This window comes from Temnothorax curvispinosus, unplaced genomic scaffold, assembly GCF_003070985.1.
Source record: "Temnothorax curvispinosus isolate PA1 unplaced genomic scaffold, ASM307098v1 QBEX01015898.1, whole genome shotgun sequence".
Taxonomy (NCBI): Eukaryota; Metazoa; Arthropoda; class Insecta; order Hymenoptera; family Formicidae; genus Temnothorax; species Temnothorax curvispinosus.
The window spans coordinates 372981-391251 of NW_020225678.1; the positions used below are offsets into that span (position 1 = coordinate 372981).

Consider the following 18271-nt stretch of genomic DNA (forward strand, 5'->3'; position numbering starts at 1 on the left):
CTCTCTCTCTCTCTCTCTCTCTCTCTCTCTCTCTCTCTCTCTCCCTCCCTCCCCCCCCCATCTCGTTACATACCCGAGTCGTTCATCCATCAACAGACTGGCATGCTCCCACCGACGATCGGAAAGTAGCCTGGGAAATTAAAACAACCTGCCAGCCGGTCAGCCTTGCCTCTGTTGATTTTACCGTGTCCTCCCGCGCTACCGCGTCGCGTTCGTTATACGGAGTGTCCCCCGGACCTGACACGCAATTTCTCACGCAGATTCCGGGATGTATTTAAAATCGATTTTTCTCGCCGCCTGCCGCCGCCGCCTGTAATTCTTGCATTATACAATCGTTGAACGATATTTGACGATACAGTTCCCGATTGATGAAATGAAAATATCGCTGCTAGCTATAATTTCAAAGTTATATATGTAACGTTTCGTATAATTCTTGAATCGTCGTTGTAATATAATTGTTTCACAATTGAAAGCTAAAAGTTGGCGCGCCGCACAAAGAAATAAAGCGGCGGATGCACTGCCGTGTGGTCGCTGGTTTGGAAAATGAATTTTATAATCTGGGAAACTGACATCTGACGTACCAGCCGCTTTAGAGCTTGGTTTAAAATTTAACTAATGAATAATTAATCATTACTTTATTACGAGATACGAACGAAGTTTGAATCGCAAGCGCTACGTTATCCCGGTTCTACATTGGTTGTATCGTAGCATATATAAATCGTATATAAGAAATTGACCAATCACAGTTGATTATTCTCCTCAAATTCGACTGTAATTGATCAATTTCTTATGAATTATGTTATTACGATACGACCAATGTAGAACCGGTCTTACGTGACATTTCGAAATAACATTATTTCAATCTACAGTGATTTTTATGAAAAAAATTAAAAATTTAACGTAAATGAACGTATCGCCGAAATTTACAAAGTTTTAATCGAATATCTAAATTCCTTTATTGAAATTAATCAACTTATTCTGAGGAGAAAAAACACTGTAAAATTTATATTTAAACAACATTCGCCATTAATATTCACGATAATTTATTCCGCAGGCTTTGAAGAAAAGGAAGGAGAGCTATTTTTCTTCTCCTTCAAGAATATAGAGGAAGCAAGGAAATAAAAGTACATCCCTTTGCATGAGTCCGCGGTGACTCGTCTATTATCTTGAACGGCATACTTTGTGGTTCCACTTACTGGCCACAATGTAGCGGAGGGGAACGAACGCGTGAAGGGATTCGGGGGCGCGGTTGCACTTGCCCGAGCGCAGTAGTGCATACAAATTTATGGGCGGGCGCGCGACCCGAGCACGATAAAGAAAGAGGGTGAGAGTGAGAGAGAGACATCAGGCACGTGCGACGGTGTGGCATCTTCGAGAGGGCACGGGCCGGTCCCAGCATGACAAACGCTGCGGACGGTGATCTTCCCTTGCTCAAGATCGCGACCGCGCTCTCTTGGAAGGCGAGCCGGCCACGTGCGACATTGATCCGCCATTTAGAGCGGCGGCGTAATGTCGCGCGGGATCTGTTCGTCTCTCCCTTATTTTTCGTTGTGATATTCCCCTCGGAGAGCGTGATAAAAAATCACATACTGCTCTTAATATTAAATATTAAATGTTGAAGAATAAAATTTGAAATCCCTGGTGGAAAAATGACTCAGAATTTTTCATATTATTAATCAGAATTTCTATAACAATTTTCAGACTTTCTTAGAATGCTCAAAATTATTTAGTTCTTTTTTATGACTTGAACCATTTTCCAGAAAAACTTAAGACAAAATATTATAATAAAATATTTCAGATTTTTCTCCCTCCAACACATTTTTGTAGAAAACTGAATAAATATGGGAAAATCTGTGCAATTTATCAGAAATTATCGTACAAATAATACTAAAATGTTCCCATTCAATTATTTCTGAAAGTATTTGAGAAATTTCATATATTTTTTCAGGATTTTTTATAAGTCCTTACAAAATTTCTGAGAAAATATGAGACATTTTTCCACTATGGATGTGTGTCAAAATTTATTATTTTAACACAGTGTTATTTTATCTGCAATTATCTGTATTTGAAAAGTCAGAGTGCAGATGTTAACTGAAATTTCTCGACGTTGATTAGAAAAAAATTAGGACATCCGTGTTTAATTTCGATATATCCGACATGTACACACCAACTTATTCTGATTGTGACAGATCCCGGCCGCGAGGAAGCGATTTTTGCGCGGCGCGGAGAACGCGCGTCTTCATGCATCGTTACGCGCCGCGCCGCGCCGCGTTGCACACGAGTGCAGTGATTTATGACCGCCGTGGTGGCTCCAATAAAGCATCGGGACTGCTTATGAATCAGCCGTCACCGTTATTCTCATTGCAGTCTTGTGACTTCGCCGAATCTAGAGAAACTCATATGGATACTTTTTTTCCTCTTACTCGCGAGCATTAATCAAAATTTAAAAGTGCAGGCTGTTGAAGAGCTGCCTCGAGAAAGCGCATTGTAATGCGGTAGATTGATAAAATAATAATAATAATAATTGTTGAATTATACCTGAAAAAAACGATATTGCGTGATGCAAGCGTAGTTTTTCTCGTGACTGGATTTTTATTCATTATTACGTGCGAAAATAAATTTTCGTTCAGCTAGAAACGCAGAAAACGTAAAAACGTAGGTAAATCGATTTTACCTGATTATTCGCCCTGGCCGCGTTACTCAGGTCCCTCTGCAGGGAGGGCAGGGTGTGCTTGAGGTACGGCAAGACGAAGCTTCTGAGCGGGAAGTTGGTCGCCTCCTGCAACGCCGAGTGAAACTCCTCCGCGGTCATGCTGCCGCTCTGCAATTAACGACACGGCAGGCGCCGCGTGTAATTCAATCCTCACGGCAAAAAGATCGGATCCCGTAGCGAAACGCGCGTTTCCGGAACGAGTTGCTGCGCGCGCGCGCGCGCGCGCTCGCCCGGCTTCGGTTGGATTTGGTTTTGCGTTTGTCACGTGCCGCGATCGTTTTACAGTTAAGCACGGTCACCAGATGTCACGTTTCCGGGGACGTATGCACGCTCGGTACACACGACGACATTATGCATTATGTACGTACTTTGAATATTTACGAGCTGTTTAACGACACGGTACGGCCGTCATCGATTAACTATGCTTTTTTTCATCCCGTGTGCCGCGTGCACGCATTGCACATGCACATCGCGGAATCGTTATCTGACGCTTGTTAGTCAGCAATCGGACCACGAATTTTCATGACGAGTTATCATTGCCAAAATGTAACTGATGAAATGCTGCGTAAACAAAAAAAGTTATCATTATATTTTTCACAACGATGGCGTTACCAGCTTCAAGTTTGCCACGATAAAATTTTCATCGATAACAAAATTAACTATACGGATACATCTAACGCGAAAGTACGCTGATGCATATTGCAAATGTGATTTCAGCACGTGACAGAAAGTACGCGTCAGCTGGTACGCGTATATCACTTATTGTTGGTACTGTGAAAGAATTCGTAAATCCGGAAAGGTCTTGCATGCGCAAGAGGATACTCGAAGATGCGAACTACGTGGTGAACAACGCTAACAAAGATTGCTATATGAGCTAACGGTTCATGTGTAAATTGTAACGAGTGCCAATAAAATTTACTAAAATGTCGATAGTAGATAAAAAATAAATAAACAAATAAAAAATCAGCATTAATCATTTAATCCTGATTATGCGTTACGCATGATTATTGACTCAATATTCTTAACACTTGTAAAGAACATTAACATTTCTGCGTTGAAAAAAGTATTACATTAAATTAATCGTAATTATATTAAATAAATAATAAAATTAAATGAAATTTTACAATTAAAACCGCTGCAAATGAGGATGCCGTTTACTTACCAAAAGCGCGAGTACCAATGTGCGCACTGTGTCACCCGTGTCTACCGAGATATCGGTGGCGAATTGCACGAGAGTGCCCAGCAACCTCTTGAGCTTGCCGTGTCCCGCGAAGATACCGCTGACACATCTGGATGCACCGGCGGCGGTGCCGTTCGCCAGCGCGTTGCCGTCGCCCTGCTCGTCCGTCGCCCTGGGCCCAGCATTCGCTCCAGCACCTGGAGCGCCCTCCTCGAGCTCGGGCTTGAGCGGCTGCGAGGGCAAAGGGCTGTCGTTGTCAGAAGATCTCGAGCAACCGGACGCGCCTTTGTACTCCGATCGAGGGCCGTTCGTTTGCTTCTGCTGGCCGATCCTTTGATGCTGCTGAGAGGAAGGCGAGTGCGCCTCAGGCTGAATCGCTTCTTCCCGCGAAGGCTTCTCCCGCGTTGCGGAGGATGCTGCAATGAGAATCAGTTGTGACCTTTGAGTAATTTATTTTTTAGGAATATTCGCATTGACACTCAAAATCTAATTAACTCTCACAATGAGTCTGAAGATAGATTTTATATATTCTGAGCTCAAATCGATTTACAAAACCTAATTTTTTGTATTTATTTACCTGTAAAGTCTTAACTGAAAGATTTATATGGCTAATTAAAAGCTTAATTAGCTATATAAAATATCTATTTATTAACTTATTACAATTATAAATGTACTAAAAGATTTTATATGTGTAACAAATTATATAAACCTTTAGTAGACCAAGAACACACTATCGTATGAATTTTTAATCGAAACGTTTCTGAAGCTTATTTGAAATATTAGCAGATAAAAAGTTTACAACGTCTCATCGATGCAAAAATTGCCATGCTTCGGCTGATACCGAATACGAAGGCTATATTTCACCGCGCAACTTGATCCACGCGATTCCACCGACGCGGACGGGTCATTCGATAAAGCCGCGGAGCGCAAGCGTTATTTACATTTGAAACACGGAAAGAGATCCCAAGCTCGGGAAAGCACGGCGCCGCCACAAACGTCCTTTGTGTCGGCGTATCCGTGGTACGTCAAGCACCGAGGGCACGTGGAACGGGCAGCCGAGCCGGATCCGGTAGCGCAAACACCCTCTTCCGCACAAACGCACATGCATACGTTCCGCGTGCATATTATACTTGCGCACGTAGTATGCAACGCCGTACCGTTGTTGTGTATACACGCGTATATGCACGCCCAGGAACGCGGACACGCCCGCGCGCGCGCGCGCGTGGATGCAACGGATAACATGCAATTACGGGCCGTGTCATCTACCTTGTCTTGTCCCCGTTCTGTGCGCGCACGGCGCGTTATCTCTCGTGGAACGCCTGCGGCATGCGTGGCGAAAACGACGGGAGCATGCCGAGTATGCCGATAACGAAACGTTACATCAGGCGCTAGTCTCCGTAACGCGGCTCATAACAACGTCGATCGACAGCAAACTCTGCGCGAGGGCGGCCCTTTCGCTGCACATCGGCGAGTTACTTCATCGCGATTGATCAGCCGACCGACTGTCGCGGAATCATAGGCAATACACGTGAACGAAGATTATTTATGCTCAAATTTCGTTCGCGTACGAAGACGAAATTCCAAATCCTAATTTAAACGAAATTTTTAATCCCAATTCATTGTTTATTTATTAATTACGTTTAACACAGATAACAAGAAAATCTTAGGAACAGATAACAAGAAAATATTTTTATGTTTAGTAGACGAAATGAGTTTTATGAAAATATCATGAAAAATGGAATAATGAAAAGAGTTACAAAAATTAAAAATGCCAGGAACAATGTCAGAGAGACCGCAAAGTTATTTAAAAAATGGAAAATAGTTTGAAACGTAATTTATATTAAGTTCTTCCGCGCCGTTCTCGGGAACAATTGTCATTCATATTCATGTTCTTCTTGTCTCCTGTCTCGTTGCCAATGACATGATGGCGTTATCAAAATGAGATTGAATGAAATATAATCCATATTATATTATAGGTATCCATATGCAGTAAAGCATTATTACCATAATAAATTCGCACATTAAAGAACTTTTTCTACGCAATATTTATACACCGTTCCATGACACGCTCATAATTAAAGAGCCGCAGGTATCCCATAAAACAATCTACAATGTACGGCTATAACCTAACACGACAACACATGTTTACTAATCGATAGTAATTAATCTAACACAGTCTATCGGATTTATAGATTATAAATTGCTTTTTGCATCCAATTATTGGCTTACCTGAAAACTCGCAACACGCTTCTCGCAACTACCGTTGAAATAACTTTCAGATTTTAAGCAACATCGGACGAGACGCCGAATTATTAATGCGAAGCCCGAACTTTGCGTTCATAACGCACGTGGGGACTATCAGATAAGACGGTCAATCTATCGACAGGAGGGACGGTCCCATTAAGCTAATGGAGCCGATTGTCACGAAGTATTTTTGCGTGGCTACGCGCAAATACATGGCCGAGACCCCGAGAGAGCGCGTGAGAAAGAGAAAGAGAGGAGGTAGGAGAGAAGATGGTGCGCGCAAGTAAGGAGGAGGACGAGGGAGGAGGTCGACGCTACCGTGTCACTACCACCTGACGCCGGTAGCCAGTAGGTAATTACCTGTACCTGAACTCTCGACAAACTAAACTACCTTACGGCTTATGCGATATGACGGTGGAGCCTGAGTACACACAAGGCGCCTTCCGCCGCTTGCGTAAAAGCGAGATAGTTATACGGGGCGGCGCCGCGCCGCCGTGATATCCCACGGAAAAATTCCCCCTCGATGGTCTCGGTAACTGCCGTGCCGCCGCGGGTTGCCCATGCCGGCAGGAAGATTGCGAGCAGCGATTGCGAAAATAGCGTTTGCATACTTCCGCGATCTAGATTCCGGGATCAACCGAGGAAGAGAAAAAAAATGAGAGAGATTTTCGCGAAAAGTATAAGTCGTCACTTTTTGATACGAATCGCAATTACGTGGTAATTATTATGGCCTCTCGCCCGCAGGATTCATTCGCGCGATAAATATCGCTATTTCTCTCGTCGGTTCGTTAACGATTTGTCACGCGCTTCTTTCCGTTATCTGTCGGCGAATTAATTTGCCTGGCGATTTGATAGGCGAACAGGTATACGTTTAATTGCGCGATCTGTAAACTCAGACGTAACATTTGTAATAATATTATTCGATTGTAATACGCCATAAATATGTGATAAATGTTGCCGGCGCGCGCTCTCTGCTGATGTTTATTCGCTTACGATTTATTAACGTTGACTGTCGGCCGGCGTTTTACGCGTATGACAGTCGTGCAAGTCAAACAAAGTAAAACACCAGACACGGATTTAATTATAATTATATATCGCTGCGAGCGTTTTCTTCGCACACGTGTGCAACCGAAACAAGTTCCACGCCGAATTTATAATCGAAAATCGGGACCAATTTTCGTCCCGTTTCTATTCCCGGGGGCGGTTGAATACAGCCGAGTGAACTGATAGAGGAGCGGTTGCCTCGCGCTAATGACAATGACTTTATACACGATACGAAATCGTGGCGATGCATCTCCCGCGGTACAACGATGGCATCTATGCGGGTGCGAGCATCCAGAATCCATCCATTTTCGAATCGCGATGTCTCAATTGTGCCGACGATCAAGTGGGCGACGCGATAAAACAAAAGATTGATTATTCCCAGGACGAATTCTCGCGCTCGCTTCTTCCGGCCCGCGAAAAATTTGGAACGCGAGCGCGCGCCGCGCCGCGCCACGCGATTGCGTACCCCCCAAATAAAATTATAATTACAATTATGCACGCGATATAATAATAATATGCAAATAATACGTGAACGATATAATTATGTAAATAGATTGTAATGAAGTAATTAACAAACATGATTATTGCATCGTATGATGTTGCGGTATTATTATTCCGTTATTGCGACGGGTAAATAATTGTAATATCAGTTGTCATATATATATATATCTGATGTATTACTATTTAATATTGTCATAACGGTTAATAAAATTCTGTAATCGTGAAAAATGCCTCACACAGAAAAAAAACACAAGTGTCAAATCAATCGAGAAATCAATACTATATATACTATATATACTTGTATTCTTGTATATACGCAAGAATATATAATCTTGAAATGAAATTGTATTGCATTGAACGAGGAAAACTTGCTTGCTTGAAATATCACTTATTTAGTTAAACGAAGTTTTATTTAGTTCGATTGAAAAAAGAGTTGAAATGAAAAGTTGAAATTCTTATAAGAAGATTATATACACGGTAAAATGCATTTTGTATTTAAGTGGATTTCTATCCGTGTAGAAATTTTTGTGTTAAATTTTTAACATACACTGGTGTTAATGCAACATATTGTCATTGTGTTATTTTGACTTTCCTGCGTTAAATTAATATTCAACGTTTCTAGAAGTTAAAATAACATAATTTATAAAGGCACTTGGTGACATATTTTATATGTTAAAATACGCACCTAAGTTGTGTTACTTTCCTTCTCTATAAGAGTTTCCATCTGTTAAGTCGACATTTTCTTATGTTATATATTATAAAGAGATATCGCTGTCTTCTGTTTTCTGCAAGAAAAAGAGAAGAAAGAATAATTGAAAACGAGCGTGGCCTAGTAGACAGCGCACTGGTCTATTGAGCCAGAGGTCCCGGGTTCGCGATTTCCGGTAGAGCTAGAAAAATTATATTCGCTCGTTTTCCTCTCGGAAGGCAATGGCAAACTACCGAGAGAGTATGTGTTGCTAAGAGAACTTCTCTAAAAAATATAGCCGTTCGGAATCGGCGTTAAACTGTAGGTCCCATATACATATATATATATACACAATGTGTATAATCTATGCGTGGAGAATCTAAGGAGAATCTAACGAGAAAGGCTTGGTTTACATTGACGGGTGCTCTTTTTTCCTCCTCCTCCTTATTCTATTACTCGTTTCCGAGCGTGGTGACTTCTCTTCATCTACGTGCCATGCGCAACACATGTATATGAAGAGAAGTCATCACGCTCGGAAACGAGTAATAGAAAAGGAGGAGGAGGAGGAGGAAAAAAAGAGTACCCGTCAATGTAAGTTAAGCCTTTCTCCTTGGCAATACGCAAAGCTTCTTTATGTGCTTGTGATATATTCTGTGACGGCACTTGCTTTGAAAGACTTACAGCACGTACTGATTGCTTTTCCAGCTGCCATTGATTCCGGTATCACCACAGTCACCCGTGTGTCCAACTCGTTTCCAAAATAGCAGAGAGTTCGTGCGAAATCTCCCGTTGAGATTGCTATCGCGCCCTTTTTCCTTTGATGCTCCGATAACGATTGCAGATTGCAGCGTGTAAACCACGCCGCGTCCTTTTATTTTAATTAAATTTAACATTATAAATTAATTCAAAATAAACTTTACTTCCGCACAGCGTCCACGTGTTGTGACACATTTAAATTGCAATTTTTCACATATTACTTGTGTTATTTACATATTTGCCTTCTGTTAAATTAACATAAAAATTAAAGTGGATAAATTGAAATATGTGAAATGTGTTAAATTTAACTCGAAATTTTTTACCGAGTACTCTTGCGTATATGGTATATCAGTGTTGATTTGACACTTCTTTTTTTCTGCGCAGGGAAAGATGGAAAATAGGGAGATTAGATACATCGGACGTTTGGAAAAAGAGACGTAGGTCTTATTGGGTACAGATGTCGGCAGGTATTCACGTTTGTCAAAGTTCTCCGTGCATGTAACCAAGGTTAAAGACCGTCGGCGTGCGAGAGCATGTGCGCGACACGCGAATGTTTAATCAGCGTCGCGCGTTGTGATTGCACACGACTGTCACTCAAACTCTCTTGTGACGAGTGCAATCTTCCCGGCTGCGCCGATGCAGCCGCGCGTCTTTCGTTCGTGTCGCGCACGTGTGTCATGTGCATGTGCCTATGTGCTCGTATGTACAAGAAACCTAGAGAGAAGGTATCTAGCTGGGTGATGGTAATGGTACTGCCGCTGCTACCACCGCCGCCTCCACCGCCGCCACCGCCACCGCCGCCACCGCTGCTGCTGCTGCTGCCGCTGCTGTTGCTGATGTTGCTATCCCTTCGGCCAGCTGTTACTTCCTGCAGCGGTTCTCCGTCCTTGTCGCTCGTCCGTCGCTCCACCACGCTCCCACCTCCCACCCCGGAAGCTTATCAGAAGAAACGCTCTCCTTTCCCAATTTCCTTTGAGCGTGACGAACATCCGCGGTCTCGATATCCCCCGAGCAAACGCACGTTGATTGTCATTTTTTTTGTCGTGATAATAGGGCCAAATGGGATTGAGGTTGAGAACTTTGGCGATCCGCAGGAAATATAGCGATTAGTCAGCGCAGATACAATTATTTAAAAAATATCAAAAAAGCCGATCTACGTTCTCTATATTTGGTCGATTTTGTGGGGCTTCTAATGTAAAACTTATTTTAATAATTCTCTGAAGTAAACGTAAAAAATATAATTATTAAATTATAATTTGCAGCATTTTCGTAAGCTTTTTACAATACGGACGTCATAGAATTTCGATACGTATGTAAAAGAAACCATATACCATAGAAAATTTCGGGTAACCGCGAGCCATTTTTCTGCGAAGCCCCGTTTGTCTTCGTCCGCAGTAGAAAATCAAAGTTTACCCATGTGGGCCGGCCTTGCGGACCATATGCGCGCACACACACACACACACACACATACACGTGCGGAACCCGAAGCAACGTCGCATTTGAAGCGTCACGACCGACCGATGCCGCGGGCAAACTTTTCTTTGAGTTCTGCTCAAAGATATCCGTTATTCGTGATATCTGGCATATTCAAATGATGCACAATTTCCACAAATCCCCGTCTCGCGCGAATCATCCAAATTTTTATACTTTAACTCACATTCACGCGGCTAAACGTAATCGTCCCAGCTTATATAACCGGTACTGAAATCGCATTAGATATTAAAAATGTACTGCACTGAGAAAAAAAAATCGTTGATTCAAAGAAATATTATTTGATTTAACTAAATGCAGCGGTCACGGGCTGTCAAGCTAACATTTGTTAATTCAAAAAATATTATATTGAAATAAATTCAGAATTTCTTAATATTACTCACGTATATTTGATTTAAATATATTAATATTTGCATTAAACAAATCACTACAACTAAACGAGTTTAGTCAAATTAACGACATTTTTTTCTCAGTGTGAGTATCGGATATAAGCGTCTTTAACGTTAAATATGAGTTATGGATTTCTGTGTTCGTACGCCTTTAACGTATACCAATGTCTTTCGTGCATCAAATTGTTTCTTACCGAGGCTCTTCATTTCTTCGCGGCACGCATCACGGCCAGACATTCCGCAACGGATGAAGAAGTTCGCCGCAAACTATTACGTCAATCAACCGTTCCTTCCCCGAGAGTTACTTTCGCCGCGTGACTGTTACTGACGTAAGCCATTCGCGCAATTAGCAACGCTTATACAGCGATCTTTACTCCTGTTTTCGCAGTTGCGAAATAGAACTTCATATATGACTTTACGGAACTATAAGATTGTTACGCAAGTTCTCGTGTCGCAATTTATTTCAGAAAATTGGTTACAAGACTACTTTCGCAGTTTTCAAATCTTCATCTCCTAAACTCTACAGCCAATTAGTCCGCTTGCAGAATTTTTATGGAACAAATAAAGTTTTAATTCCTCTTCGAAGAGAAGGGATTAGAAATTCCTGATACGTTTCTGAAAAAATTCTAGCAATTAGGTGCAAAGGTTCCGAATCTAAATATCTAGAGATTTTGAAACGAGTTGTCGACTTCGTAGGGGTAGTTTTTAGAATTTCAGACGTATCAGAACTTCAAAATTAATCCTGATGTATAATAGTATACTCCTTATCCATGAAAACCGCGAAGAATGATGATGCCCTATCGACAAGTATCGCAAATGTTGATTCGTTGAAATTGCCCCGAAAATATTAGCCTCGAAAATTATTTCATTCGCTGACACGTACGACGTATTTGCTACAGAAGAAGTACGCGCGCGTATACTAATCGCAGCTGCTAACTGCAACTGCGCTCGGGGGATTAGCATCCGGATTTACGCACCCGAGCCATACGCAAGCAAGGTACCGCCACGGGGGCAAGGTGGTCTTCGTGGGCGACGTTCGACGGGGCACGAAGAGAGCGAGAGATCGATAAAGCGCACGTGCTCCACGCGGCTGAGAGTCCCTGGTTGGAAGTAAGTACGGTGGGACTCAGCTGTCGCCTCCTAATTGCCGGGACAATGCAACAGATGGCTTTGATCGCAATCCCTACCCTACACACTCTTCCCGCTCTCTCGAATTCTCCTTCGTTCTTCTTCTCTCCCGTTCCGAACAACGTTCCCCTTTCTTCCGCCGTCGTCGCCGTTTTTCTCGCATCCTTCTTCGCGGGCATCCTCCTTCCCGCCCGCGCCGATTCGATCCCGACATCTCGCGACTCCATGTGTTCGATTTCATCTCGACAGACAAGCGTACCACTCAAGGACCGAGGACGTCATCCTCGGATTTCATCCTGGTCACTGTTCCCGTCTGATCGGTTGCACACTTGAAAGTTAACGCGTCACGATGCCTAATGTCTTTCTTTTTCAACTTGGATAAACGCGCGGAAGATGTATTACGCGGCCGTTCCTCTAAACCTTAATTAAAAATAACTGGACTCTGATAAATCTTCTTCTGATCTTGCTAGCCCATATATAGATATCAAAAAACGCTAACTGTGGTTTAATTTTATTTCCTGTCTCTTTCCGAAAAAATGAATTACACAGAGACAAAAGATTAATTCAGCCTCGATTAACTTCAACTGTTATGGAAACCGACTGTAGAAAAAAAAAACCGTTAAATGACCTAGTTAACGTTTATGGAAACGGGGGGTTGCCACGGGATAATTTCGTTATCCTGAAAGATATCATGCATAATTTACTAAACATCGCCTTCAAAAGAGCTTAACTGGTGTCAACCCTCGTCGGTATACATCTATAAACTAAGTAACGTCATGAGATTTCGAAGCGATCGCGTCACTTGTTTGCCCTATCGTGAGCCCTTTCAGTTTTACGAAGATCTTCGGTCGCGCGGAGGAAGACGGACATACTACGCCGGGGACGAGCTCCAGGTCGTAAGCCGCACCCCGTAAGCGCAGTACGCGGTGTGCGGGTAACTATCGCGAAATACACCTCGAACGGCGTAGCGTCGGGGATGCTGCGCCGCGGCGGCGCGGCGGCGCTGGCGGATATGATATCAGCCCCGAGCAGAATCCCAGTGGAAGTGTCGGACGTGCCTTATCGCGTCTGGACCAGGCAGTCAGGCGGCGCACGAACCTAACCGACACACACCGGGCCAGCCAACCAAGTTGACTGACTGCTCGCAGGAGTTTCGCCATCATCCCCCACGGAGGCATATACTCTATACATATATATATCTTTCCTCTCCCTCTCACGCCTTCGATCTCTTGCATTGCGCGCTTTCGCATACATATCCACGCGTGTACGTGTACGCTTCTGTGCACCTAAATGCGTACTAAAGACCGCGATAAACTTGTACATTGCTGCCAAGCTCTATTAACTGTCAACAAAGTACGTAATGACTAATGTAAAACAAAGTTTTGCTCCTAATTTCCTCCTAATTAGGAGATCATTGTATCATATGATACGTCGAATGTTTCTATTACATTTTATTAAGTATTTTTTAATTATATCAATCGGTGGCAAACGGCATACCTCGCGTCGACACTTCTATGATGATTTTATGTAACGTTGCGTCCAAAAACCATCTACGATTCTGAGACGAGCGAAGAGGGAAAGAGAGACCGAGAGAGAAAGAGAGAGAGCCCGCGCTCGGACGCGATGACGGGCTTTGATGTGCCAGAAGGGGCTTTTTTCCTGAGCCCCGGTTTCCAAGTTAGCTGCGGGCTCGCCGCTCGTCTAGATAACCGGCTCGGGCTGAATGTACGATTCGAGCGAGAGCGCGCGTGGACTGGATATACGGGTACCGCCATGCAATATTCCGAACTAATGTACGACGCGCCCACAGCGTGGGCTCTCGCGCGGACATCGGCGAGGTCGTTCCTTTTAATTTCCAGTTTCGGGGATCGGGGTCAACTTCCGGGGGACGCCCGTCGGAAAAGGCTTATGCAGACTATAGGATCGGATCTTTGAAGTACTTTTGGCACGATTAAATTAGAGCTCTGGTCTCCCTTACTTTTTAAAACCGACGAGTGACAAAATGTTGAAAAAGAAATTATATATTTTCATGCTGGTATTATATGTACGTCTATTTTGTTCGTGTTAAGCTTTATAGACTCTGCATCGGTCTGCCGTGCGTATACACAGTACACTTCAATTAAAATTTTATTAATTTTTACGATTTCTGCTGCTTGTACCCGTTTTAATTAAAAAAAAAAAAAAAAAACTTAATAATTTCGTCAGCGATTTAAAATTGGCTGTCACATAGCAGAATCTTGGCAAGTGACAGATTGTGCTATGTAAGCGACAGCGTGACGGCTGACAGCTGCGCTAACAACGAGCACTGAAAATCCGCGTTAAGGACAGAAGGAAAAAGGTAATGTACCGTGATGCAAATCTGAAATTAGATAAACTGCACCTACCCCGCACCTGTACCATATCTATATAGTATCCATATCATCGACGCGCTCTCGAACGCCGCCGCGCCCGAGAAACGAATATATCCCGAATTAATAGAATAGCGAGCTCGCGCCCGTGCGATTCAGCTGAGGTATCGAGCGATTTGTTTTTTTTTTACGGTCGTGCGATAGATCAAACGGGCTAGAGTGGCCACGTTGTTAATTTTTAAACGACACGTGTCACTCCGCCGACACGTTATTACAATATATTGCCGACTGTGATGGAAGTGAAGAGGACATTAACAACTCGGAAACGTCGCGTATACTATCGGCAACGAGATACTTCCTGGAATCACTGCGTCATAATTAAACATGAAGTAATAATGATGACGCAATCGTTCGCGCTAATAGCGGCGATTAAAGTTTCATGTATTTCAATTTCAATCCTATTTTTGCGCTTTTTAATGCGCGCAACGAAGGGATTTTCCCCGCAATAACCACCGCGTATCGCGAAACAACAATCTACTTAATTCCACTATGTCACGTCAAGAATCTGTCAATACGTCAGTTTACATTTTGCAAAGCATGACATTAAGCGAAACTAGACCACGGCGAGGAATCGATAGGTCAATTCAAATTGATATTTACATTGGCAAATAGGTTTGACCTGACCGATCGATCGTTCTCCAATCTTCAAGACGGTAAAAATATTACTTTCCGAAAAAATCTCGTCTGCTCTATAGAGCAAAAATGACATTAACATATTTTAAAAAGATGAAATATATATTTTTCAAGATAATCGATTTTCTCGTACCGCGTACGAGGGATATGGTATCTCTTCAAGGATGCGTGGGCAGCACCTGTCACCGAGTCACTGTTGTGCCTTCTGCCAACGTCACGCAATCGATATTTTTTCAGCCATGCGTGTAAAATGTACTCACCCTTACTCTTGGCCTTGAGGTCGAGGTCGACCGGGAAGGAATCTACGGCGTTGGAGGCGGTCGTCGGCGGATGGCAGATAATACTGGAGGACTGCAGAGCGGGGGTGGCAGCGCCAGCGGCAGCGGCAGCGGCGACAGCGGCAGCGGTAGCGACGACCACCGTGGTGGTCGTGGAAGGATTCGCGTTCACGGTGGAAACACCGTTGCTGTTGGTGACGGTCGTGGTGATCGCCGTCGCGGCCGAGACGGTGAGCGTCGCGACGGTCGCGGTGGTGGCCGCCGACGTGGACGACGGCGAGGCCTGCTGATATCCGCAGCATTCCTTCGTCTCTTCCTTGACCTTGACCTTGTGGAGGACCGTCGTCGTCGCCACTCCGCCCTCCACTTTCATGCTCGCGAGCCGCTTTCTCACCTGCGGGCGGCGACATATAAATTAAATGCAAATTGCTCCCTCATGTTGGACTCTAGGACAGTTAACGGGAACCGGTAATAACTAGCGATGATGCAATTAAGAGACACTCTAGTCTAGAAATTTAGAATTCGAAGGAAGAAACAAAAAGAAAGATAGGAGAGAGAAGGAAATAAGAAAGGATAAAGAAAGGCGGATGTTATCCTAATTCTTTACTTTCCCTTTCTTTTCTTTTTTCTTCTTTTTCTTCTACGGAAAGATTCGCAAGAATCGCCAAAATATTGTAATCGAAAATTACCTAACAGTCTCTTCTATCCGTGGACTTCCACGAAAACGTGTACCACCTACTTTCGACCGAGATTCCGGACGCGGATCGACGCGGTCGCGGACGTTCGGCAAAACGAGCAAGGAGAGACAGCAGGGCACACCTATATGCACGTCATCGCGCGTGCACACGATTCATATTTGATTGATTCCATTTCATGAGAGCGTCGCGCCAGGCCGCATGTTTCGTCTACGTGCCCGGCGAGACGGGATCGTTGCCGCGCATACCGATGGCCGTTTTAATGGAACGTACGGACGTTAGTTTTACAAACCAACAAGGATCTGTCCGGCGCGGGAGCACGGAATTATTGGGGATCCGCGGACGCTGCCGCCCATAACTGATCGCGTCCCCCGCGTCATTTTTAGCCGCGCACGGCCTACAAATGGACCATCGCGAAAAGCCTCCGCAAATGTTCGCCGGACTGGAGCGAATATTTGCCGTGTTGCAAATGATTTCTCGCCTACGTATATTCTTCGCTAGAGTAGAATTTTCGTTTGAGAACTTGATTTTACTAGAAGTCTTCTCCAAGAGAAGACTTAGGCCCTGCGCACAATGGAGTATATACCAGGAACAGGAATAAATATAATTTATTAGGATATATAAATATAGGAATATTCCTGTAATAAATATTAAATATTAGGACATGTTAATGTAAGAATATTCCTATAGTTATATTTTGTATGTTATTCTTTTCTTATGTGCGTTATGTTTAATTATTATTTCTAATTCCGATTTCGAATATTTAATATATTCTTATTCCTATAATATGTGCTTTACTGTGCGCAGGGGCTGAAAGATTAAAAGCTTCTTTACTATAGAGAAAATTAAAATTTGAAATTGAACTTCAAATCTCTTGAATCCGTATTGAAGTAAATCATTAGGTAGCCTAGTGAACTGGAACGTCGTTTACTGTCTACTGCGGACTTGCATCTTATATAAATTATTGGAAAACACTTTTGAAATACCTTTTCATTACAAAGTATACACTCAATACATCTATAATAACGTTATTGAAAGATCCGCAATTCCCACGAACTAATTTCGCATGAGCATTACAATTTAATGTGTGTTTTAAATACTTTATATCATTAAGATTTTCATAGCACACGAGTTTTATTAAATCCCTCGGGGTAGAAAAATCAAGAATAAAATAGAGAATACGATTTTCTTATTAAATTTTCGAGCAACTGGAAGTAAGAGCTTTTCAAATACAGCTATTTTTAATTTGTTACAGTGCAATTTTTCTTACCGCCGCCGTGATGTTTGCCGGTCACGAACACGCACAAGGAGTCGTAAACATTAAGCATAAAGATTTACATCGGCTTGACAGGTGGTACCGCGGTGCAATACCGCGCCGCGTAAGCGTCTTGCGTTCTGTACGCAACGCCCCGCGTACTTCAGCTTCTTTTCTCCGCTTACGCTCGCGCTCGCGCGCTCCTTTTCTCCACCTCGTGCTTACGCTGCAAGATCTCGTTTCATATTTATTACGGTAATCGCGTTGCTGAGACTTTTACGAGCGCGGTGCTCCACGCCGACAGCTACGTCCGGCATTAAAAGTAGTCGAACGTTCGGTTCCTTTTTTCATAATTCCGCGAAAACTGCGCGCGAGAACACCTACGAATAAATTTTGCCACGAATTACCGTCGCAATTTTAGAGATCGTTAATTGTACTTGTGTTTCTTGCATAATATGCGATGAATTTTCCATTAGTAAGAACACATGATATAATATTGTACATATAAACTTAATATTTTTATTTTATATAAAGCATACACATATCAGAGATGAATGTATTATTATTTCAAATTAAAGGCAATTATATTACTGTCTTATTGAGTTTTTTATCTCTAGCTCTATGTGAAGGTATCTTTCTGATAAATAGAATTAATATATTTGTACGCGTGAAACACGTTAAACCGGATGGTATCAGTGATATTATCTCAAACAAGATCACGTGCATCGGTATACCGCATTTCGTGCATTCGGTGTCCGAAGACAAAACCATGTCACCGGAAATGGCATGGCTGTAAGGAAATTGAATGGCATTCGTTTGAATGTAATAATCATAACGAACAATCCGACAGCTGCGCCATTTTTACTGA

The 18271-nt window shown here is 43.0% G+C and overlaps 1 protein-coding gene across 2 annotated transcripts in view; it reads right to left on the reverse strand.

Annotated features, from left to right (window-relative positions):
• LOC112466122 (protein CBFA2T3) overlaps positions 1-18271 on the reverse strand; it is a 44546-nt gene that overhangs the window by 9152 nt on the left and 17123 nt on the right. Inside the window, exons 2-4 of one of the 2 annotated variants that reach the window (XM_025034020.1) lie at positions 15442-15847; positions 3876-4309; positions 2675-2821 (exon numbers count right to left, since the gene is read on the reverse strand). In XM_025034020.1, coding sequence (XP_024889788.1) covers positions 2675-2821; positions 3876-4309; positions 15442-15826 — 966 coding nt within the window. In that variant the 5' untranslated portion in view covers positions 15827-15847. Of the gene's footprint in view, positions 1-2674; positions 2822-3875; positions 4310-15435; positions 15848-18271 lie in introns of both variants that reach the window. The other variant, XM_025034019.1, reaches the window with a different exon arrangement.